General features: G+C 40.9%; 1 protein-coding gene across 1 annotated transcript in view; it reads left to right on the forward strand.

Annotated features, from left to right (window-relative positions):
• The window catches only part of LOC111155544 (N-myristoyltransferase 2), a 77,229-nt gene extending 54,515 nt beyond the window's left edge, over positions 1–22,714 (forward strand). Inside the window, exons 9-12 of the mRNA XM_022515753.1 lie at positions 9,952–10,122; positions 20,166–20,333; positions 21,956–22,093; positions 22,276–22,714. Of these exons, the coding sequence (XP_022371461.1) occupies positions 9,952–10,122; positions 20,166–20,333; positions 21,956–22,093; positions 22,276–22,296 (498 nt within the window). The 3' untranslated portion in view covers positions 22,297–22,714. The remainder of the gene's footprint in view (positions 1–9,951; positions 10,123–20,165; positions 20,334–21,955; positions 22,094–22,275) is intronic.
• Positions 22,715–23,869: the final 1,155 nt, after the last annotated feature.

The raw sequence follows: 23,869 nt of genomic DNA on the forward strand, positions 1-23,869 counted from the left end.
AATGTTTTTGTCGTACATCCCCTCAAGTTTTTGACATCTTTCTCTTAGTGTGAAGAAGATGGTAGAAATCAACTTTCTTTGTGTTCATAAGAAATTGAGATCAAAACGGGTAGCCCCAGTGTTAATTCGAGAAATAACCAGAAGAGTGAACCTGGAAGGGATTTTTCAGGCCGTCTATACAGCTGGAGTGGTTCTTCCTAAGCCGGTGGCCACCTGCAGGTAAACAGCAACTCGAGCCTTGCCCCCCTGCTGTGTTGCTACCAGTTTTTATTCTCACATGTAATTTGTGGATTGGGTCTTACCTGGTATTATGTAGTTGGTTGGGTAGCACAGGGGAAACCAGACCCAAGAAACACTATGACCAGTGTTCTTTCCAGTTTGCCATATAACTTCGTGATTATAAAAGGGGGGGAGGATCTCTACTTTTTAACATTTTCTGGCTAATGATGCTGGTCCTGTATTTCCTTGTACCTTCCGTTGGAAAGACCAGCGCTGCCTCTCCCTTGGGGAAACCCGGGGCATTGTGATCTTGAAACATCCAGCCTGCTAGCATTTTCTTTCCTTCCAAGCACTCAGGTTTATACCAAGCTGTGCCCTGGATGTGTCAGGGAACTGTTGTGAATGCTTGATAAACACCAGCTGAGAAGCCCAAACAAACTTGTTTGCTGAGAATAAGAAAAGGCTTAAACTCTGTTTTTATGACTTCATCTGTTCTTATCAAACTTTCAAAGGTTAATCCAGGGAGAAAATGTTTTATCAGATTAGTCTCTGGACTAACCTGTCGGTAAAGCCTTGAGGCTTTATCTCTCGACTATTTTTGACTCAGATAAGATGAAACTTTTGCTAAACATAGTACAAAAGGTAAAACTGTAACGACTATCTCCCATTAAATTATTCATAAATAACCTGAACATATAAGACTTCTCGCAGGTTTGTTTTAATACAAATCATCTAGTACCTAAACTGGAATCGCTAAAGAAATTCAAGGTCGTTTCTTAAAAAGTTGTTTGCCTTGGTGTGGATTATATAAAAGTGACAGCTTCTAATTTAGGGAGGATGTTTTCATGTTTTTAAACTTTTTGGTCTGCTTTCTGTAGAATCAGCACTGGTCATTAAATACTTGCAGACTAGGCATTTTTTTTAAACTTTATTTTGCAATTTTATGATTGCTCTTTACTGAAAGAGATGAAAGGTCACAGACTACAAAGGAACATAACTAGGAAAGCAGGGACGTATTTTAGATTTTAAAAAACAGCTGATAAAATAATTATACAAGAGGAGGGCCGGCATCCAGCGCTGTGCTGGGGACATCATGAGTGTTTGAGTGTTTGTTAAATGCTTCTGCAACAGCTGAGCTGAGACAAAGAGTAAGCAACTGGTAGGGTTAGAAACCAATCAGATTTTGAAACCCTTATTGTATTCCAGATACTGGCATCGATCACTAAACCCCAGAAAACTGGTAGAAGTGAAGTTTTCTCACTTGAGTAGAAATATGACTTTACAGAGAACAATGAAGCTCTACAGACTTCCAGATGTAAGTAAGAATGTTCTGCAATTTTTGGAAGCTGTGACCTTAACTGAAGCTTTTATTGTAAAAAGAGTTATTTGCAAGAGTCTTAAAAAACTAGCTCATGTGTTTGAGAATGTGAATGTGTAGCTTTTTGGAACTCTGGGCTAGGAAAAAGAGGCGTGCTGAAAACACCAGTTTTTTGTTTTGTCTTTTTTTTTTTTTTAAGGCTTTTTAAGTCTTCAGTTTGTGGTTGGATGGGATTGAACTCAAGACATGTAAGTTTTGAAATTTCGAATATATAACATTTATTACATAAGAAGTAAGAAAACTTGAGGCTTCTGATGCTGTTTTACCAAAAAGGAACTAAGGAATAAGGTTTAGTGGAGAGACCAAGGAAAGGAAATAATGTCTCACTAAATTATCGTCTTTTTAGAGGCACCTGGGATGGCTCAGTTAGTTAAGCGTCTGACTCTTGGTTTCGGCTCAGGTTGTGATCTCAGGGTGGTGGAATCAAGCCCTGAGTTTGCTTTGTGCTCATTGGGGAGTCTGCTTGAAAGATTCTCCCTCTGCCCCCCACCACACCCTCTCTTGAATAAACAAATAAAATTTTAAAATATACACACATATATAAAATATATATTCTATAAATAATATAAATAAAATAAAATAATGTAAAATAAAACAATAAATAAATAATAAAATAATATAAATAAAATAAAATTCTATAAATATAAATAAAATAATAAAATAAATAAAATGTTAACAAATAAATAAAATAAAATACATATAATAAAAATGTTTTATAAATAACCATATTATATATAAAATATATATACATATATATTTTTTAAGATTTTATTTATTTATTAGAGAGATTGGGAGAGAAAGCATGAGTGGAGGGGAGAACAGAGAGAGTGCAAAGCAGACTCCCCACTGAGCAGGGAGCCTGACCTGGGACTCCATCCCAGGCCCTTGAGATTGTGACCGAAGTCGAAGGTAAATGCTTAACCAAATGAGCCACCCAGGTGCCCCCTCAAAAAAAAAAAAAATCTTCTTAAGCTAGCGAGTTCCCAACATGCTAAGTTATCTCTTAATAGAGGAAAAGTTACATGTGCTTACCAGTGTTGCCTTCATTTAAGGCTTGGATGGTATGTTAGTTATCTGTCACTGTTGTGATAGATTACCACAAATTTAGCAGTTTAAAACACACATTTATTATCTCCTAGGTTCTGTGGGTCAGGAATCAAAGCCCAGCTTTCCTGGGGCCTCTGCCCCAGGGTCTCTTATGAAGTTGCCATCAAGGTATCCCCTGGGGCTGGGTCTCATCTGAACACTTGACTGGGGGTGGGTTCACCTCCAACTCACAGGGGTGTTAGCAGGCCTGAATTTTTGCTGGCATTTGGACTGAGAGCTTTCCTTGCTGGCTGTTGGCCTGAGGCCTCTGTCAGTTCTTCGCCAAATCAGAGTCCCCATAGGGTAGCAGCTGTGACAACATGGCGGCTTGCTTCATCAGACCCAGTGAGGAAGTGAGTCTACAGAGATAGTCAGCTAGCAAGGTAGAAGTTAGAACCTCATGTAATCAGTGCTTGCAAGTGACATCCAGTCACTGTTGCTCTATATGTCACTGGTTAGAAGCAAGTCCTGGCTTCCACCCACACTCAGGAGGAGTACAAGGGTATAAGCACCAGGAGGGGGCATCACCGGGGGGCCATCTTAGAATTTGTCTGCCACAGATGGGATCTTCCGTTCGAAGTTTTGATTTTGCCAGAACTGTTCTTCTCTTGGGTTGGTTAGAAGGTAGTTTCGTGACTACTTTAACTTGATTTGAGGGATTCCCGTGGAATGTCACCATGTTCATCTCGAACACGGGGATTCCTTCCCTGCAGTGGCCTTTCTCCGTGTAGTGGACTCCTCTTCTTTTTGTCTTTCGGCCAGTAGTGTGTTTACCGAGTTCATGTGAATAGCTACGTGAACTGATGTATTTTTTTTCTAACGACGGACAGGAAACAACTGATTCTGACCTTAGGCAGAATTTCCATGAGGAGAAAAGGGGAGGTGAGGAAACCAGATGTGGGAGATATCAGGATCATCATTCTGGAGCTTTGTAACCTGGCAGAAGGCCTCTTCTTCCCTTCAGTCTTACTGTCCTGGCAGACGGTGGGGCTCAGACTAATGAACCCACTGCCTCTGAGGCCAAGGAGGGAGGGGAAACCTAGACCAGAAGAAAGGAAAATAAAAAATCCAGGCAACATGACAGAGGCGGGTCCACAGGACCTGGGGAGGGGGAGCCAGCCCCTCATGCTGGAGTGACAGAAGGGAAGGTAGGCGTGTGGAGATGTGGACATAGAAGACATTCAGAACAGTCACACTAGCAACGTGACATTGCATACTGACTGGCCAGGATTATTCTGACCAGAGTGACCCAAGGGGGAGAGAGTCATATAGAGGCACAGGACACAGCTACAGTGAAACACGCCCCCTGCAGGCCTTTCTGTTCTCAGCAGCCTCCTTGCCAGCAGTTATAAAGACTTTGCCATCCAGGAGTGGAAATTAAAAACTTCAGGTGTGCCGACTTTTTTCACTAGGGGCTAACACTGTTCTCCTATGGTCTCCCCGGTTCAGTTTCTTGAGCCTGAAGCCGTCCAGCTTGTGTGTAAGGAAAGCTCCCACTTCCATGTAGGCTGCCTAAAATGAGATAAAGGAGGAGTTTTAATACTCGTCATTGGTTTATTCGGGGTGATCAGACTGAGCTGCTGAGAGTTTTCTTGACTTTTGTTCCTCATCCTTTATGTTTTTACACAAAAATCAATCAACCAGGTAACAGCATTAACAAGTTGGTAATAAATCACGGATCTGGCATTGGGAGTCCCCCCCACACACCCCCAGCCCCGACCCAGTACAGTGAAGTTTACAAAGTACTCTCATGTGTGTGTATGTATTCACGTTATTCTTACTACAAGAGCCTTTCGAAGCTGGAGTGTCCTGTCTGCATTTTGCAGATGAAGAGATTGGGGCTTATGCAGTTTCACACTTAGGCACAGGCCTGTCACTAATAAGTGGGGGACTTGGGATGCATGCCCCAGACATCAGGTTTCACCTGTTAGATCCCTTTGCTCCTGCCATCACCTCTCGCACACCTCCAGGGGCAGCGTGGCCTGGTCCCACCAGGTGTCTCGCCATGCGGAGGTGAACACGAGAAAGCATGATTGTCAGGGTCCAAAATAGTGCTCATTGGCATGTTTCAGTCTCCTTCCCTGCATTTAAGTCCTGGGGAAGGAGAGAAAAATGAAGAGTGAAATAATGCAGAAAAGAGGGTAGAAGAGTTAAGAGTACAGATATTAGGAAATCGGAAGGCTCCCACTGAGCCACCTGGGAGTGTGCCCTTTGAGTTAGAAGCTGGACAGTGCAGGGGCGCCTGGCCGGCTCAATCAGTAGAGCTTGAAACTTTTGATCTCAGGGCTGTGAGTTCAAGCCCCGTGATGGGTGTAGAGATTACTTAAAAATAAGATCGTTAAAAGAAAAACAAAACAAAACTGGACAACAGCTTCCCCACACAGGGGCCCAGTTGTGTGATTTAAGAACATTTTTGTATCCTTCAGAGTAAGGAAGAAGAGCCTTCTTGCATACAGCTTTTGCTCTCTGGATCAGTCTCATCTTCTGATCCACCGTTACTCTTTCTGCTTACCACTAGTGCCTGCTTTAGGTCTTGTTTGTGGACTTAGGAATATAAAGAGTTAACATCATTATGGCCACCGTTGTGCTAGACAGTGGACATCCGTAGTCTCAGCTATTATTCAGGACAGTCCTAGGAGGGCAAGGCATTCTCCCCATTTCACGGAAGAGACCTGTGAAATTGGTCTGCACAGAATCAGTCATCTTCTAGTTAGGAGAGAACCACCCAGCGCCCACGCCGCCAGCCTCTGCTATCTGCAATGCTAAGGTCTTCCCAAGAGTAATGCCTTTCCTTACCTTGTGAGCATCGGTTTGTTTTTCGTTTGCTGTTGAGCATTTTCTTTCTTTCTTTTTTTTTTTTTTTGAGATTTTATTTATTTATTTGAGAGAGAGAGAGTATGAACAGGGAGGGGAGGGCAAAGGCAGATGGAGAAGCAGACTCCAGGCTGAGCAGAGAGTCCTACATGGGGCTCTATCCTAGGACCCTGGGATCATGACCAGAGCTGAAGGTAGACACTTAACTGAGTGAGCCCCCCAGGTGCCCCACTTCTGAGCATTTCCTTCCTTCCTTCCAAAGATTTTATTTATTTATTTATTTATTTATTTATTTATAATAAATAAATTATTTATTTATTATAAGCAGGTTCCCACTCTCCCACTTAGCAGGGAGCCTGATATGGGACTCGATCCCAGAACCCTGGGATCATGACCTGAGCCGAAAGCAGATCCTTAACCAATTGAGCCACCCAGGCGCCCCACTTCTGAGCATTTTCAAACAAAGTTGGAATTTTTTTTTTTTTTTTTTTTTTTTTTTTTTTTGGTCAGTGGTCTTAAAGTTGAAGGAATTTAAAGCAGGCAAACAGCCAGAGTCACATTAATTGCCTGGTGTCCTTCTGTGGTGTGGCAAGAAGGACATGCTAGTAAAGACATGCTAAGACACATGGAGTTCTTCCTACAGTGAGTTGCAGTAGATGCTTTTTTAGTGATTAGCGTCCTGCTGCTGCTTTTTAAATCAAATCCCCATAATCACTGCTTACATCTCTGCTCTGGAATCTTGGCTCTGAGACAATTTACACCACATAGTTTGACAGAGAACAACGCGGCTTCTGTTTTTTAATAGACCTCTGAGCCTTTTTTCCCGTATGCACTGATAAGCAGATTTAACACATATTTCAATGTACAGAGAGTCCCAACAAGTCACGCCTGCTAGTTGGACCCTGGGAAAGTGAGTCTGCCTGAGATAATAGAGTTTGCGTGTGAAATACGAGGCTTTCCCAGTCACCTGAAATGTCTTTTTGTTTTTTTGGAATTCTCTGGAAACCACCTTTCTTTTTTGGGTTATGCCAAAACTTAGCATTTTTTTTTTAAAGATTTTATTTATTTATTTAACAGACAGAGATCACAAGTAGGCAGAGAAGCAGGCAGAGAGAGGAGGAAACAGGCTCCCTGCTGAGCAGAGAGCCCAATGAGGGGCTCGATCCCAGGACCCCTGAGACAATGACCTGAGCCGAAGGCAGAGGCTTAACCCACTGAGCCACCCAGGCACCCCAACATTTTTTTTTTTTTAATTTAGGCTTAACATTCTCCCCACCTCTTTCTGAAGACCACAGCTGTAAATGAAGGGTTTATTTTATATTTTCAAATGTATTTCATGCTTCTGTAGATTTTTTTTTTTGGAGAGTGTGTGACTTCACGATATTAAAAAGAAGCACATTTAGGTCCTGAGAGACATGGCCATTGTGAGTTGGCAAAAGTAAATATTCTTCTCCTGTTTTCTGGGATTTTGGCTTTTTTTTTTTTCTCTATAGCTGATATAGTCTGATGTTCTCCTTTTAAAAAAAAAAGCTTCTGTAAAAAAGCACTTCAAGGGCTTATAAATTGCCCAGTGCATATACTTTCTCTCTCCCTGTTCGCCCAAACATAATGTTTCATGGAGTTTTCTGTCTCCCACTTCCAACTACCCGTCATTCTGACCTTTGGAGACCTGACACAGCAGTTCTCAGAGTTGGTCCTGGGACCCCTGAGCCGTCCATGAGTTTAGCCCAATCCAGGGGGTGGGGATCTGTGACATCAACACTATTTTTATAATAACAGTGAGACAGAAAATGCATTTTTCACTTAATTACCCTACAAATGTACTGTGGCATCTACCAGAGGTATTACGGAATGTGTGCTTGTGCGCTTTTTTGGTTTAAAGTTTTCTCAGTTTTAATTTCTAGCATGATAGGGGCAGGTGGATATAACCCACACATGCAGAACTCGCTGGGCCTACTCCGTGTTGAAGAGGGTAAAGGGGCGGGTGGGGGGCTGCCTGGGCGGCTCAGTTGGTTAAGCGACTGCCTTTGGCTCAGGTCATGATCCTGGAGTCCCAGGATGAGTCCCGCCTCAGGCTCCCTGCTTGGCAGGGAGCTGCTTCTCCCTCTGACCCTACCCCTTCTCCCTCTGCTTCTCCCTCTGACCCTACCCCTTCTCCCTCTGCTTCTCCCTCTGACCCTACCCCTTCTCAATGCTCTCTGTCTCTCTCTCAAATAAATAAATAAAATCTTAAAAAAGTAAAGGGGTCTCAGACAAAAATATTTAAGGGTGTCTGCTGGGCAAAAGATGTTGATTTTAGTGATTTTGCGGAATAAATACTCAGGAGAATATTGCTGAAGAGGTGTGTTTTGGTCTAGAAAGATGTCAGCGAGCTTGTTCTTCCTTCCTGAATGTCCGCCTCACAGACACGCTGTCCTGTTGCTTTCACTAAAGACTCTAATTGCTTGATATCATTGTTCCTGAACCAGTAACAGAAGAAAAAGCAGTTTACTATTGAACAGGGCTACTTAAGACTTTATTGAGGTCATCCTTGTAGCAGAAAATCATCTTTGTAAATGACTTTCTAAATACATCATTTCTGTATATGTAGTTTGTTTTTTTCTATTAGTATTTAGAAATGTATGTTTATTACATTTTCCAGTATTTGGAAATCACATAGGTTCCATCTTGCCATGAATCTCCAGTATAGAAGTGCTAACAAACACTAAAATTGGCCCGGGGAAACGAAAAAAAAAGAATTTTTGCCTGGCTCACACGTAAGTGCCAGGCCCAAGATTTGTCATCTTTGCGGAGCTGACAGTGACTTTTTTCCATGCATGCAGTCTTCGCCGTACCTTACTGTGTAAATGTGGTTCGAAACATAGGAACTCACTCATTCATTCATTCATTCATTCATTCATTTGGCTGTTATTACCATTCTTGCTTGTTAGGGCTTGTATGGAAGCCGGGGCATGGAGATTTCTCTTGCTTTGGCTTTGTGATCCACAGAAAGGCTAAAAGTACAAGTTCTCTATTAAATGTTAAGGGCTTTCCTTCTCTCGATGTGGACTTAGTAAACGATATTTTGGCTGCATTATTACATCTTTAGAGATTACATGAGCCATAACAGAATGACGCATTGTAAGGACATTTGGGTCTGTAAATACAAAGAACAGACCTCTCAGCACCCCTCCCAGTCCCCCGGTCAGTGATCGGTCAGCATTCCTTGTCACGGACCCCAAGAGACCTCAGCACAGCCACTAAGGTGGATCAGAGCCAGCACACAGGATGAAACCTGTATACCACCTTGGGCTTCTGCTATGCTTATGCGTCTGGGGATGTGCGGAAGCTGTCATCATCTATTTTTAAAGGCTGTATTTAATTTTAAAGTATTTAAAAATAACTTAGAAAAGGTAGAGTAGAAGTATTTATATACAGGTTGCTTACCACTTAAAATGCATCCACTGTTTCTAGGAAAAAAACAAGCTAACTGGAAAGATGAAATGGGATTGCTGAGTTCTTAGTATTTTTTTAAAAGATTTTATTTATTTCTCTGAGAGAGAGAGATCAATCCTTGCTGAGCCAGCCTGATGTGGGGCTCAATCCCAGGACTCAGGGATCGTGACCTGAGCCGAAAGCAGACGCTTCACGGACTGAGCTGCCCAGGCGCCCTGAGGTTTTAGTATTTTGTACAAACAAGCACTTGTGGTGGGTTTTCTCACTTCTCAGCTCAAGTGTCCTGGTGTCTGGGCAGTTCTAGGGAGCTAAGTGATGTCTGGAGCTTCTGAGGACACAGTGGAACAAATCCAAATGGGGACCTGGCCTAACCATGAGGTTAATTCTGTTCCTAGTAGAACACTATAGAAATCGTGATGCTCCGGAATGATGAATTCGAATGTCTGTTCTAATCACCTTTTTTAATCAAAAGATAACCTGGGAAGTCAGGGCGGGTACTTGGCCGCTTGGCTGTTAAAATGGTTGCCCTTCCCCTTCTGACCAGTATGATTTACTTTTACTTCATTTTTGTTACTCACAGGAACAAAATAGCTTACAGCCTCTTTACAGTCCATTGATTAAATAAGTTTCTGAGCTGTCTTCACCTGCATTCTCTGCCTGTCAGGACAGTTTTAAGACACATGCTTCCAGAACACATGCACCCGTGGGTTGGTTGTTAACATGCTAGGCTTTGGCCCTTGGATTGGGGTCCCCTTGGCTTTGATGGGGCAGCACTAACCCCAGACCCGGCCCACGGATAGAAGGTACAACATGTTGTCTAATGCGTCTCCTGACTCGGTGCTTCCATGTGTAGACAGATCACCAGGGAATCTGGGCGAACTGCAGATTCGGACTTGGCAGGTCTGAGGGGGAGCCAGGATTGTGCAGTTCTGACAAGCTCCCAGCTGGTGCTGATGCACGTGGCCTTCGTTCTCCTTATAGTTCAGCTGCCGGCTTTGTTTTGTTTTCACTGCAACAAGGCTACCAAGACTTCAGGCCTGAGACCGATGGAACCCAGAGATATCCGGGCCGTGCGAGACTTGACCAACACTTACCTGAAGCAGTTTCATCTCGCCCCGGTGATGGATGAAGAGGAAGTGGCTCACTGGTTCCTCCCGCAGGAGCACATTATTGACACGTTTGTAGTGGAGGTAAACATAAGGTGATAAGACAATACAGACAAGTGTGCAAACACCACATAGCTGAGTCTGTTTTCTGGAAGGACCAAAGAGTGCCCCCCTCTCTCCTCTTTCTCCATGACACACTGCTTCCAAACCAGATTTCTGTTCCTCCTGATAGAACCAGAATTTCTTCTTACAGTTTCCGTTCCTGGATAAGAGCACATTTTTGCTAGTGATTAATGGGAAATCAGGATATGTTTCTCTCAGTACCTGTTTGAGTAATTGCTTTATTCAGTTTGAAAAAGTTGATTTGAATGGCCTTTTCTGAGGCAGATACTTTCCAAAGTTTAATACCCTTGGGTTTTGCAAAACTGGTTTGAACTGAACTGTTTTCGGTTGAGATGGCATAACTCAGCCACTTAACCATTATTCAAGGGAAGGAAGGAAAAGTAATAGTCTAGATTTTCTGATTCTTGATTGGATGAATTTAACCTAGTGCTTTTTAACCCTTTTCCCAGAAGGAAAAAAAAAAAAAAAGCTTGAACTTTGTTGTTCAAATGATGTTTCGCATAGAGGCTCTTTCAGTTGAAGTGGGATTGGGTTCAGAAGTTGAGATTTAAGCTGGTATGTACCTGGAGGAGAGAAAGAGTGTGGAGTCCACGTAGAGGTCCCGACAGCAGTCCATTTACCATTCAGGTGTGAGCACTGACCGGAAGTGTCTTTTCAACACTGTCGGGCATTGGCCCAGATGTAGGATGGCAGCCAAGATAGGGCAGAAATGGTAGAAACAGGGTGAATTCAAAGGGCGTTTCTGGAGAACAGCTGAGCAGTCTTTGTTTTTAAGCTCTTATTTCTAGAACAATGCTAGCGTGCACACCTTTAAGCACAATCTTTTTTTTTTTAATTTAAATTCAGTTAATTAACGTATAGTGTATTACTAGTTTCAGAGATAGAAGTCATTGATTCATCAGTTGCATATAATACCCAGTGCTCATTACATCACGTGCCCTCCTTAATGCCCATCACCCAGTTAGTTACCCCATTGCCCCACCCCACTCCCTCCTAGCAACCCTCAGTTTGTTTCCTGTGATTAAGAGTCTCTTATGGTTTCTCTCCTTCTCTGGTTTCGTCCCATTTCATTTTTTCCTCTCTCCCCACTGCGGTCCTGTTTTGTTTCTTAGATTCCACATATGAGTAAGATCATATGATAATTGTCTTTTTCTGATTGACTTATTTCGCTTAGCATAATACCCTCTAGTTCTATCCATGTTGTTGCAAATGGCAAGATTTTGTGTTTTCTTGATGGCTGTATAATATTCCATTGTGTGTGTATGTGTCACATCTTTTTTATCCATTCATCTACTGATGGACATCTGGGCTCTTACCATAGTTTGGCTATTATGGACATTGCTGCTATAAACACTGAGGTGCACGTGCCTCTTTGGATCACTACATCTGTATCTTTGGGGTGAATACCCAGTAGTGCAATTCCTGGGTCATAAGGTAGCTCTATTTTCAACTTTTTGAGGAACCTCCATACTTTTTCCAGAGTGGCTGCACCATCTTACATTCCCACCAAGAGTGTAAGAGGGTTTCCCTTTCTCTGCATCCTCACCAACAACTGTCATTTCCTGACCTATTAATTTTAGGGATTCTGACTGGTGGGAGGTGCTCTCATTATAGTTCTGATTTGTATTTCCTGGTACCGAGTGATGTGGAGCACTTTCCTGTGTCTGTTGGCCATTTTTATGTCTTTAGAGAAATGGCTGTTCGTGTCTTCTGCCTATTTCCTGACTGGATTATTTGTTCTTTGGGTGTTGAGTTTGAGAAGTTCTTTATAGAATTTGGATACTGGCCCTTTATCTGATAAGACATTTACCCATATCCTCTCCCATTCTGTCAGGAGATTTGTGGACTGTTTCCTTTGTCGTGCAAAAGTTTAGGCATAAATCTTTATGCCCCTGTGGTTAGTTTCTCCAGGACAGCAGTTCTCAGAGTTTTTGATCTCAGGACTCTTTCAGTCTCTGAAGAATTATTGAGAACCCCAAAGAGCTTTTATTTTTGTGGATCATATTTACAGATACTTACTACATTGAAACCGAAACAAAAAATTTTTAATATTATTATTTTATAAATCAGATAGAGAAAGCCAGTTACTGTATGATCTCACGTGTATGTACAATCCAAAAAAATCCAAAACTCAGAGATGCAGAAAACAGATTGGTGGTTGCCAGAGGTGAGGAGTGGGTGAAATGGTTGAAAAGGGTCAAAAGGTACAAGTTTCCAGTTATAAAATAAGTAAGTCATGGGCATGTAATGTATAGCATGGTGACTACAGTTAAGACTGTGTCGCATATTTGAAAGTTGCTAATAGAGCAGACCTTAAAAATTCTTATCACGAGAAAATAAATTGTTAACTACATGTGGTGATTTTAACTAAATGGATTTTAACTAAACTTACTGTGGTCATCATTTTGTGATATATACAAATATTGAATCATTATCTTGTACAGTTGAAAGTAATATAATGTTATATGTCAGTTATATCTTAGTTTTAAAAAGGAATAAATAGTTGAAAATATATATATTATTTAATAACAATAAGAAACATGTTACCTAAATAACATATTTTTTATGAAGAATAACTGTTTTCCAAAGCAATGGAATTAAGAGTGGTATGTTTTATATTTTTGCAAATCTTGTTAATGTCTGATTTACTAGAAGACAGCTGGGCTCACGTATCTACTTCTGCATTCTATCTATTGTGATAAATTATTTTGGCTGAGGTATGTGGGAAAAAAAAAATCCTTCACATGAAGTATTGAAGATACAGAAAAGAATGAATATTTTAGTAGCCTATTCAAATCGTTTTGAAAATTCTCTACCTGAAAGCATATTAATGAACTTTCCATACTCTGATTAAAATCCTTTGGTCTGTCTTCTCCTTTGATCATTCCTTTACCAGTGTATGAATTTGTAACATCATATACTGATCATTTGGAAAATACGAGTTCACTGAGTTAAAAAGATGTTCCAAATTTTAACAGTTTGTTATATAATATCAAGTCTCATTCATTGATATCCCCACCATTGTCACCAGAAAAGCATATAATATAATTTACGTTAGAGGATATAGGTTTTTCCAGACTTAAAGTTGCACCCTGAATGCCCAGATTTTATCATTGGCAACAAATCCCACCAGTATTCTCCTTGACATGACAGGATCGCATCATTGATTTTTGAAGATGGGCCAAATCCCCAAGTCGCAATGACCATAATTTGCTAGTCCTCCTTTAAAGTGGTGTTCCATGAAAAAAGTGGTAATTCAGCTCACAGCTCCGTGGCCTCTGGGCTTCTCTTTGAGACAATAAGCTCCTGGAAAATGAGAGCTTTTCCTAGACAAATAAAAGGACTGCCCTACCTGGATGGCTTAGTGGGTTAAGCCTCTGCCTTTTGCCCAGGTCAATATTTGCTTGCCTCTCTGCCTACTTGTGATCTCTGTCTGTCAAATAAATAAATAAAACCTTTAAAAACAAAACAAAACAAAACAAAAACGAGGTCTGTGAACCCCTGGAGGGTATCCAAGACCCTTCCAGGAGTCTGAGGAATCAAAATGATTTTCCTAACAGCGCCACGAAATCATCTGCCTTGCTCACTGTGTGGACATGGGCACCAAGAAGGCAGGAGCGATGGCGGCACCGCCATCCAGGCCTCAGCACGGAACATGGAGCAGCACCAAACCATGCTAGGGGGCTTGTTACTCGTCACCACCACACCCTCAAGTTACAAAAAAAAGAAAAGTTTTCACTTAAGCTTGTCCTTGAGTAAGAACTATTAACTGTATTAACTGTCCACCCTTAACAACTCCTTCTTTTCCCAGCCTGGGTGGTGGCCCAGGAGGGAGCACACACAAAGCACTTCTGTGGCCGACTAAAAGGGCAGTCCTTTTTTTTTAAATTTTTTCTAATTTTTTTTTTTAAAGAGTTTATTTATCCATCTGACACAGAGAGAAATTACAAGTAGGCAGAGAGTCAGGCAGAGAGAGAGGGGGAAGCAAGCTCCCCGCTGAGCAGAGAGCCCGATGCGGGACTCGATCCCAGAACCCTGGGATCATGACCTGAGCCGAAGGCAGAGGCTTTAACCCACTAAGCCACCCAGGTGCCCCACAGACCGCATTTTGAGAACTGCTGCCCTCGGGTACATACTCAGAGGTCTAGCTCCATGGTCCTACAGCTCACCCACGTATCTCTTAGTAGCATCGAGAGGTCCCGTTTCCACAGATCCTCACTCACATTTGGTTATTACTAGACTTTAAATGTAGGCCAGTCTGATGGGTATCAACTGATACCTTGTTTTTCATTCATCTGTTCTTATAACTAGTGAATTTGAACATCTCATAAATCTGTTAGCCATTTGCATGCTGGTCATATACTTTGCCTCTTTTTCTTTTTAAGTGTAATCTTGGTTTCTAAAGGTTTTTCCGTATTAGTGGAAATATGTGGAATTCCATTAGTGGAATACTAATATTTGTATTGGGCTCTACTTCTGGGTTCTCTCTTCTGTTCCATTGATCTCTGGTGTCCCCCACCAACACCACACTGTCTTTATTACTATAGTTCTATATAAGTCTTGATAGGTAGAGTGATTCCTCCCCCTTCATTGTTTTTGTCAAGATTATTTTAATCTCTTTCTTTCACCTTTCCATGTAAATTTTAGAATAAGCTTGTTTTTGTCTACAAAGTACCTTGCTGGGATTCTGATAAGAATGACATTAAATCTATAGCTTAATTTGGGGAGAATTCACGAGCTTTCCAGTCCATGAACACGATATGTCTCTATTTAGATCTTTTGAATTTTATCAGCATTTAATAACTTTCAGCATCCAGATCTTACAGATGTTTTCTTAAGTGTATACCTTACATACTTGATTTTCATTAGAGGAATTATAAATAGTATTATGTCTTTAATTTTGGTTTCTGCACGTTCACCGTCAGTGGATAGAAGTGCAGTTGCTTTTTCTGTGTTGATCTTGTATCCTGCATCCTTGCTGAAATCACTCGTTAGGTCCAGGAGTTCAAGTGTAGATTTCTTGGGATTTCTACATAGGCAGTCATGTCATCTGCAAATAGCGACAGTTTTATTTCTTTCCTTCCCATCAGCATGCCTTTTATTTCTTCTTCTTGCCTTATTGCAGGAGCTAGATCTTCCCATACTTCGTTGAATAAGAGTGGTAAAGGTCGACATCCTTGTTAATTGATATTAGTGGAAAAGCATTCAGTCTTCTACCATGAGGTATGATATTAGCTGGAAGATTTTTGTAGATGCTTCTTACCAATTTGACATAATTTCCCTTATTCCTTTTTTTTTTTTTAAGATTTTTATTTATTTATTTGACAGAGAGATCACAAGTAGGCAGAGAGAGAGAGGCAGGGAAACAGGCTCCCCACTGAGCAGAGAGCCCAGTGCAGGGCTCGATTCCAGGACCCTGAGATCATGAGATCATGACCTGAGCTGAAGGCAGAAACTCAACCCACTGAGCCACCCAGGCGCCCCAATTTCCCCTATTCCTAACTTGGTGAGTTCTTAACATGAATGGGTGTTGGATTTGTTCATTGCTTTTTCTGCTTCAGTTGATAACAATCATGTGATTTTTCTTCTTTGGTCTGTTGATACAGTATATTACATTGGTTGATTTTCAAATGTTTGACTACTCTTGGCATTCCTAGAAAAAACCCACTTGGTTGTGGTGTATAATTTTTTATATATACATTGTTGGATTTGGATTGCTGGTATTCTGTTGAGTGTTGGTTGAGTTCATCAGAGATACTGGTCCGCAGTTTCTTCTTTTTTAATACTGCTTTCGTCTGGTTTTGGTATCAAGATAATACCAGCCTCAGAAGTGAATTGGGAAATGTTCCCTCCCCTTTTTTCTAGAAGAGATTCTATAGAATTGGTGATAATACTTCTTAAATGTTTGCTAGAATTCTCCACTTGACACCATCTGACCTTAGAGAATTCTTTTTTGTTAAAGTTCCAGTTCTTTAATGGTACAGGACTGTTCAAATGATCTGTTTTATCTTGATTACATTTTAATAGGCTGTGGTTTTTGAGGTATTGCTCCATTTCTTCTAGATTGTCAAATTTATAAGAGTAAAGTTGCTTAATTATTCTCTTGTCCTTTTACTGGCCAAAGGATGTATAGTCATAATGCTTATTTCATTCCTGACATTGACAATTTGTTTCTTTTCTCTTTTTATGTTTATTGGTCTTGCTAGTGTTGTATCAAATCAATTTTAATTGAATTTTTCCCCCAAAGAACAAAGCTTTTGTTTTATTGATTTTCTGTCTTTTCAGTGTTACTGATTTCTGATCTTATGTTTATTATTTCCTTCCTTCTGCTTGCTTTGGGCTTCTTTTGATCTTCGTTTTCTTGTCCCTTGAGGGAAAGATTTAGATTATTGAGACCCTTCCCTGTTACAGTTTAAGCACGTAGTTCTCTAAATGTTCCTCCCAGTACTGCTCTGGCTTCATCCTACATGCTTTGGTATGTCATATTTTCATTTTCATTTGGTTCTATGTATGTATGTATGTATGCATTTTTAAAGATTTTATTTGAGAGAGAGAGAGTGCACACGGGCAGGGGGGATAGGCAGAGGGAGAGGGAGAAGCAGACTCCCTGCTGAGCAGGGAGACAGATGTGGGGCTCGATCCCAGGACCCCGAGATCATGACCTGAGCTGAAGGCAGACACTTACCTGACTAAGCCACCCAGCTGCCCCTGTATTTTTTAAAATTTCTTTTGAAACTTCCTCTTTGAGCCTTGGATTATTTAGAATTCTGTTGGTCAACTTTGACTTCTCAGAGATTTCCTGTTGATTTCTAGTTTCATTCCATTATGATTGGAGAAGACACTCTCTATGATTTCAGCTCTTTTAAGGTGTTGAGGGTTATTTTAGGCACAAATGGTGAATGCGTGTGCAATGTATATTCTGCTCTTTTTAGGTGGAGTGTTCCATGTATGTCATTTGGATCCTATTTTGTTATTCAGATTTTCTACCTCCTTGGTGATTTTCTTTCTAGCAGCTCTGTCAGTTGATGAGAGGGTATGAAAGTCCCAACTATTACCTGTTTCTCCTTCAACCTCTATCAGGTTTTTTTGTTGTATTTTGAGGGTGCTGTTTGGTACTTAATACACTTAGGACCCTTATGTCTTCTCAGGGGATCCACCTTACCAGCATGTAATACCCCTCTTTGTCTCTAATAATTTTCTTTGCCGTGGACTCTACTTTATTGGATACAAATATAGTCACTCCTGCTGTTTTAAAGATTTATTTTTTTGTGAAAAAGAGAGAACATGCACAGTGAGGAGAGGGAGAGAGGAACTTAAGCAGACTCAGCCCTGAGTGCAGGGCCGAGCACAGGGCTTGATCTCACAACCCTGAGATCACAACCTGAGCCAAAACCAAGAGTCGGAGATGCTTAACCAGCAGGCACTTGGTCATTCCTGCTACTTTAAGATGAAAGTAGTGCATGGTATGTCTCTTACAGCCATTTTACTTTAACTTATCTACGTCATTGAACTGAAAGCTTCTTATAAACAGCATGTAGTTGAACCGTGTTTCTTTATCAACTCTTCCAGTCTTTCCTTTGATTGGTGTATTTAGGCCATTGATATTTGATCATTACTGATAGGCTAGAGCTTAAGTCTGCCATCTTGTTACCTGTTTCTTATTTGTTTTCCCTGGTTTTTATTCCTCTTGCTCCTCTCTCCTTGCCTTCCTGGAGGTTACTTGAATATTTATGCAGTTATGGTGCCTTTGAATGCGTTTGTGTAGTTTGTATGATGGTTGCTCTGAGTATTCCTACATATAGGAATGTGTGACTTATCACAGTCGACTGGTATCAACATTTTACCACATCAAGTGATCTGCTTCCATCAGATCCCTTTCTCTTCTTGACTTTTTAAATACTATCTTGAGTATCAGATGGTGTTACAACTTGTGTTTCAATCACCAAGTAGATTTAGAAAACTCACGAGGAGAAGCATAGTTTACAGCACGTACCAAGATTTCTGCTCTGTTGTTCTTTCTCCCGATGCTCTGAGATTCCTTCTGTTACTACTGCATTTCTGTTTGGAGAATGTCCTTTGGCCAGTCTTAAAGGCATGTCTGCTAGCAACAAAGTTTTTTAGTTTTCATTTGTCTGAGAGTGTCCTTATTTCTCCTTCATTCCTGAAGGATAATTTCACCAGATGCAGAATACATGGCTGATAGTTCTTTTCTTTCAGCCCTTCAAAATGTTGTGCCCATGAGGGGTGCCTGGGGGGCACAGTTGGTTAAGGTTCCATTCAGGTCATGATCTCAGAGTTGTGAGATTGAGCCCCCCCCCCATGGGGCTCCATACTCAGTGTGCTTGAGATTCTCTCCCTCCTCCTCTGTTCCTCCTCTGACTCCTGTGCACTCGTGTGTTCTCTCTCTCAAATGAATAAATAAATAAACAAGTTTTTTTTAAATGTGCCACTGGGTCGCCTGGGTGCCTCAGTCAGTTTAAGTGTCTGGCTCTTGATCTCACCTGGGGTTTGGATCCTGAGTTCAAGCCCCACACTGGGCTCCACACTGGGCATGCAGCCTAATTAAAAAAAAAAAAAAAAAGTGTTCCACTGCCTTCTGGCCTCTGTGGTTTCAGATGAGAAATCTGCTGTCATTTGAATTGGTATTCTCCTGTAGGTAATGCCTTTTCTCTGTGACTACTTTTAAGGCTTTTGTCTGTAGTTCTCAGAAATTTAATTAGGATGCATCCTGGAGTGGATTTCTTTGGGTTTTTCCTGTCAAGGTTCACTCAGCTTCTTGATTCTGTTGTGTGTGTTTTGCCAAATCTGGGAAGCTTTCACCCATTATTTCGTCTGCTGTCCCACGTTTCTCTTTCTCTTCTGGGACAACAGTGATAGAAATGCCCCATCTTTTGTTAACTGTCCCACAGGTCCCTGAAACTTAATTCATTTTTTTTTTTTTCAGTCTATTTTCTCTCTTTTGTTCAGACTGGGTAAATTCTACTGAATTCTTCCAAGGGCAATGATTTCTGTCCTCTGTCATCTCTACTCTACCTCTGAGCCCATCCAGTGAGTTTTGTTTTTCAGTTTCGATTTTTTGAGTTGAAAATCCTTACTGAAGCTGAAAGTTTAGGTCTGTAATTCATCACGAATACTGAGCTGCTAATGTAGAGCCATAGAGAATCACTTCAGCAAAATGTCTTTAATTGGTTAGTGTTCGCAAAAGGGCTTCGTAAATCAGAAGCATTCAAAAACCAGATAATGCACCCATATGGCATTTTCTTTCCTGCTGAAATACCAGCAAGACCATACATGTGGTGTAGGCTTTCCAGCTATGTAACTCAGGCACAGTTTGAGCTGTGTGCCAACCGCCTAGGCCACTGCAGCTCATTAAAGCGGCGCCAACAGTGCTGGCTCATTTCTTGTATTGAAAGGTATCCCAGTGATGATGAAACCAAGACCATCATTTGCGTCCCTTTTGATTTTTGGTAGCTTCAGATTCACAGGTGCGTGTTTGGCTGCGGTACTGATGCCTTTCACAAGTTTCCCCAAACAGCCTCCAGACTATCCAACTTCACTTTATGCTGACACAATTCTTGCTTTGTGCCAAGAAGATGTTAGTATAATACAGTATCTTTGAGTTGGCAAAGGCAGCCTTCTGATTCCTGGAGCTTTTATTTCTGCAAAAACAATGAATGCACTTTCATCCCTCTTCCCTAGGTCTAGGGAGACTCACGAGTCAAGCTTGGGGAAACTTTCCTTTCAGACCATTGTGCTTTTAGGAACGTTCTGCAAACAGCCAGCTAGCACTGGGCTGAGAAAGGTACAACTCCCTGCTCTTCTCGGGCTCTACCTGGCCCACCCTCAGGGCCCTCAAACAGAATTGCTGAGAGAGACGTAGTGGGAGTTTTTGCTTTTTGTTCTAACAAAGTTAAGGTACGTGTCAAAAATCAGCAAGTGAGCTTAAATGCGTGGATGCATTGTGTTCGGGGAGGTATTTACCTGACGTCACCTTTGTCCTTCAGAACTCCAGTGGTAAACTAACTGACTTCCTGAGCTTCTACACACTCCCCTCCACAGTCACACACCACCCTGCGCACAAGAGCCTCAAGGCCGCCTACTCCTTCTACAACATTCACACGGAGACGCCCCTGCTGGACCTCATGAGCGACGCACTCATTATAGCCAAATTGGTAAGCGGCTCCCTCTCTTTGTGTCTTGTGTGTTTCTCCAAATATGTGTCTCAGAGTATATAAAACCTCTTACAAGAGGGGCGCCTGGGTGGCTCTGTTGCTTGGGCATCTGTCTTCAGTTCAGGTCGTGATCTCAAGATCTTGGGATTGAGCCCTGCATTGGGCTCCCTGTGCAGTGGGAAGTCTGCTTCTCCTTCCCCCTCTGTTCCCCCCCTTGTGCTCGCTCTCTCTCTCTCTCTCTCTCTCTCAAATAAACTTAAAAAAATAATAATAAAATAAATAAAACCTCTTACTAGAGTTCCTTTTGCACCGGTACAATTCATTTGAGGTATGTGTTACTGTTGACCATCTGACAAAGGAAGAGTTTTGATAAGAGTTTCTTTTAAAACTTCAGAGGCTGTTTGCATCATTGGTTCTGTTGCAGCTTAGCCAAAAAGATATTTTGTGCAAATTAGAAACTCTTAACCCTTATGGAAGAATGCATAAAACCCCGTAATACAAGGAATATAGGGAAAATACATGGTACCTTGATAGAAGGGACATACATGTTAGTGTTGTGGTGCATAATCAGCAGCAGGAACCTTTTTTGAATTCAACTAAATAGTCTCTGAATTTTAAAATTAGAGGAATTTTATTTTTAAAATTAAGGAGTTCAGTATTAAAAAGAAATTTGAAATGAAAGGAATTAAATTCAAAATGTGCTGTACTATATTTGCAATATTTTTCTATTTCTTTAGTGTGGTAGTTAGGGTAATTTTAAAATTCTTGCTACAAATAAACATTTTTTTTTTTTCCCAAAAAGAAGTTGAAATTAGCTAACAGTTATTTCAGTGTAATTACTGGACATGAGAAAATACTATTTATGAGAAATTGGGAATAACACGTCAAAAGTGTCATCTTTGATAAACTGAAAATATTTTTCTAACATAGTACTCTTGCATCTCTAAATCAACATTATCCTATGATTATTTGATCCTATTGCTCTTTTTCAACTACTTCCCCACAAAAATGGCCATTAATAAATTATTTAAGGTAAAACCCCTGAGAAATAGAAATCTCTACCAAATTTGGATAGTATTTTTACCTAACGTTTTCAGGAAATACAATTTTTACTACTAAAATTTTACTACATTTATTTCCCAGCATCAGCCCCAGACAAGGACACATTTAAAGTCTTTAAAGACTCAGTCAGAACTTTGAAAGGCCCCTAACAGCTCTGGAGATAGAGCCATCTGGGCAAATGTTCCTTCTAAAAATATCCTCAGACAGGTTTGAACTGAGTTCTTAACCTACACATAGAGTGTAGATATTATACCTTGTTTTAAATGTATATTCGAGGGGCCCCTGGAGGCTCAGTGGCTTAAGCCTCTGCCTTCGGCTCAGATCACAGTCTCAGGGGCCTGGGGTCTGCCCCACGTCAGGCTCTTTGCTCAGCAGGGAGTCTGCTTCCCCCTCTCCCTCTGCTCTCTCTTTCTGTCAAATAAATAAATAATATCTTAAAAAAAAATAAATGTATATTCGAGCTGCTAGTGGAGAAATAAAATGTTACACTGATGTACATAATATAGAAAACACTCTAGTCCTTTGATATGTAAAATTTGAAATCCTTTTTACATTGGCAGAAAGGATTTGATGTATTCAATGCACTAGATTTGATGGAAAATAAGACCTTCTTGGAAAAACTCAAATTTGGCATAGGAGATGGCAATTTGCAGTATTACCTGTACAACTGGAGATGTCCGGGAACAGAGTCTGAAAAGGTAAGTGCAGGGGCTACACCCTCTATAAACTTAATAAATGTACTTAGAAAATCCCATACTTGCTGCCCTTAGGACTGTTAAGGTGTTTTTTAGTAGCATTTAAAAAATACAGAGCTATTGTACTATAGTTCATTTTTTCTCGCTTACCTGTTCTTACTATTCTGTTTCTTCCCTCCCTTTAGGTTGGACTAGTATTACAATAGATGGATATTTCTATTTCTAGAACTCTGACATCATCATTTGTTAATATTCTATTTAATGATTCCCGGAACTGCCATTCCAAAGAAGAATAAAAGCACAACTTAAATGAAATCGATGTAGTCGGTAACAATCAGAAAAGATGAAAAAAAAAAAAACCCATATGTGACCAATAGTACATATTTCTAGCTAGAATGTTAACATTCTTTTTTCTCACTGTTTACCCATTTGTAGGAGGGATGAAAGGGCACAGAGAGCACATTCCTCTAATTTTCAGACTTTGGGCTGTCTCTTTGATGAAGAGAAGGTATTTTTCCACTCTGTAGAAAAGGGACTGTTTTTCTATGAACTGAAGAGAAGTCACAGAATTGTGTAAGAAAATCTTTGCTATTGTGTGGAGATAAACTACAGCATTTCTATTTATTAAGTGTTGGTTTGTTTGTCCGTATAACAGAATGAAGGACCCATGTGGAAAACATGAGCCTCCGTCCCCTTACACAGAATCACGGGGAGCGTTTAGGGAATGAGCACTTCCGTAACTCAGTGACGAGTGGGTGCATGTTGACGTATAGAGGGAGATAAAAATGTACCGGGGACTAGGAGGTACATTTATTTCTCCAGAAGCAGAGTTGCCAAATAAATAAACACACACATGTGTACTTTGATCTCCAGCAGGTCAGTGGATTGGTTCAAAAGCAAATCAAAAGCAGAGTTTTGTGCAAACACTGCTGAGAGTCTACACCCGTGACTGCCTAGACTTCGCTGCCACCACATAAACTCGTGTCTTCTCAGCGGCAGCAAGCAATGTCAGGCAAAGAAAATAAAAGCTCTAATGTCAAAAGAAATGCTCAGTGGAATTTATTAGTGCTATCAGGACATAGAGAGTTTGAATGTTTTTATTACTTATGCAGAATTGCACATATTCCTTTATGCGGACTTTAATTTATCATGAAAGCTGTCATGCTAATGGAAAATGTCTTATATGTAAATAAGTATTCATAATTTTGTTACTGATGGTGTTTTTACCTAGAATTTGGAAACCCGGTTTTCGCGGTGTACATATATATGTATATATTGCCCGTAGTCCAAGGGGGAGGAATATGCCAAATGAGGCCACGGAGAACCGGCCTTGACTCCTATTACACAGAATAGATACTTCTTCCTGCCTTTACTGTACCAGTGCCTAGGCTCTTCAGTCCAGAAAATTTTAATTTAGACAACATGACGGCCTTTCCTTTATGTTCTAAGTGGTCAAATGAAACCGGTCATATCTCGCATCAGGTAGGAGCTAGCAAACTATGGCCCATGAGCTAAGAATGGTTTTACATTTTTGAATGGTTGTTTGGGGGGGGGGCGGTACAGGGAGGGGAGAATCAAAGGAATAACATTTTGTGACATGGGACAACTGTAGGACATTCAAATTTCAGCATCCGTAACACTTTATTGGAACACAGCCACACTCACTTGCTTCTATCTCCTGTGGCTGCTGCATGCTACGAAGGCAGAGTTGAGTCATTCTGACAGAACTGTATGGTTCACAAGGCCTGAAACATTTACCGTCTGGCCCTTTACCGGGGG

This window comes from Enhydra lutris, unplaced genomic scaffold, assembly GCF_002288905.1.
Source record: "Enhydra lutris kenyoni isolate GAN:26980312 unplaced genomic scaffold, ASM228890v2 scaffoldscaffold42, whole genome shotgun sequence".
Taxonomy (NCBI): Eukaryota; Metazoa; Chordata; class Mammalia; order Carnivora; family Mustelidae; genus Enhydra; species Enhydra lutris.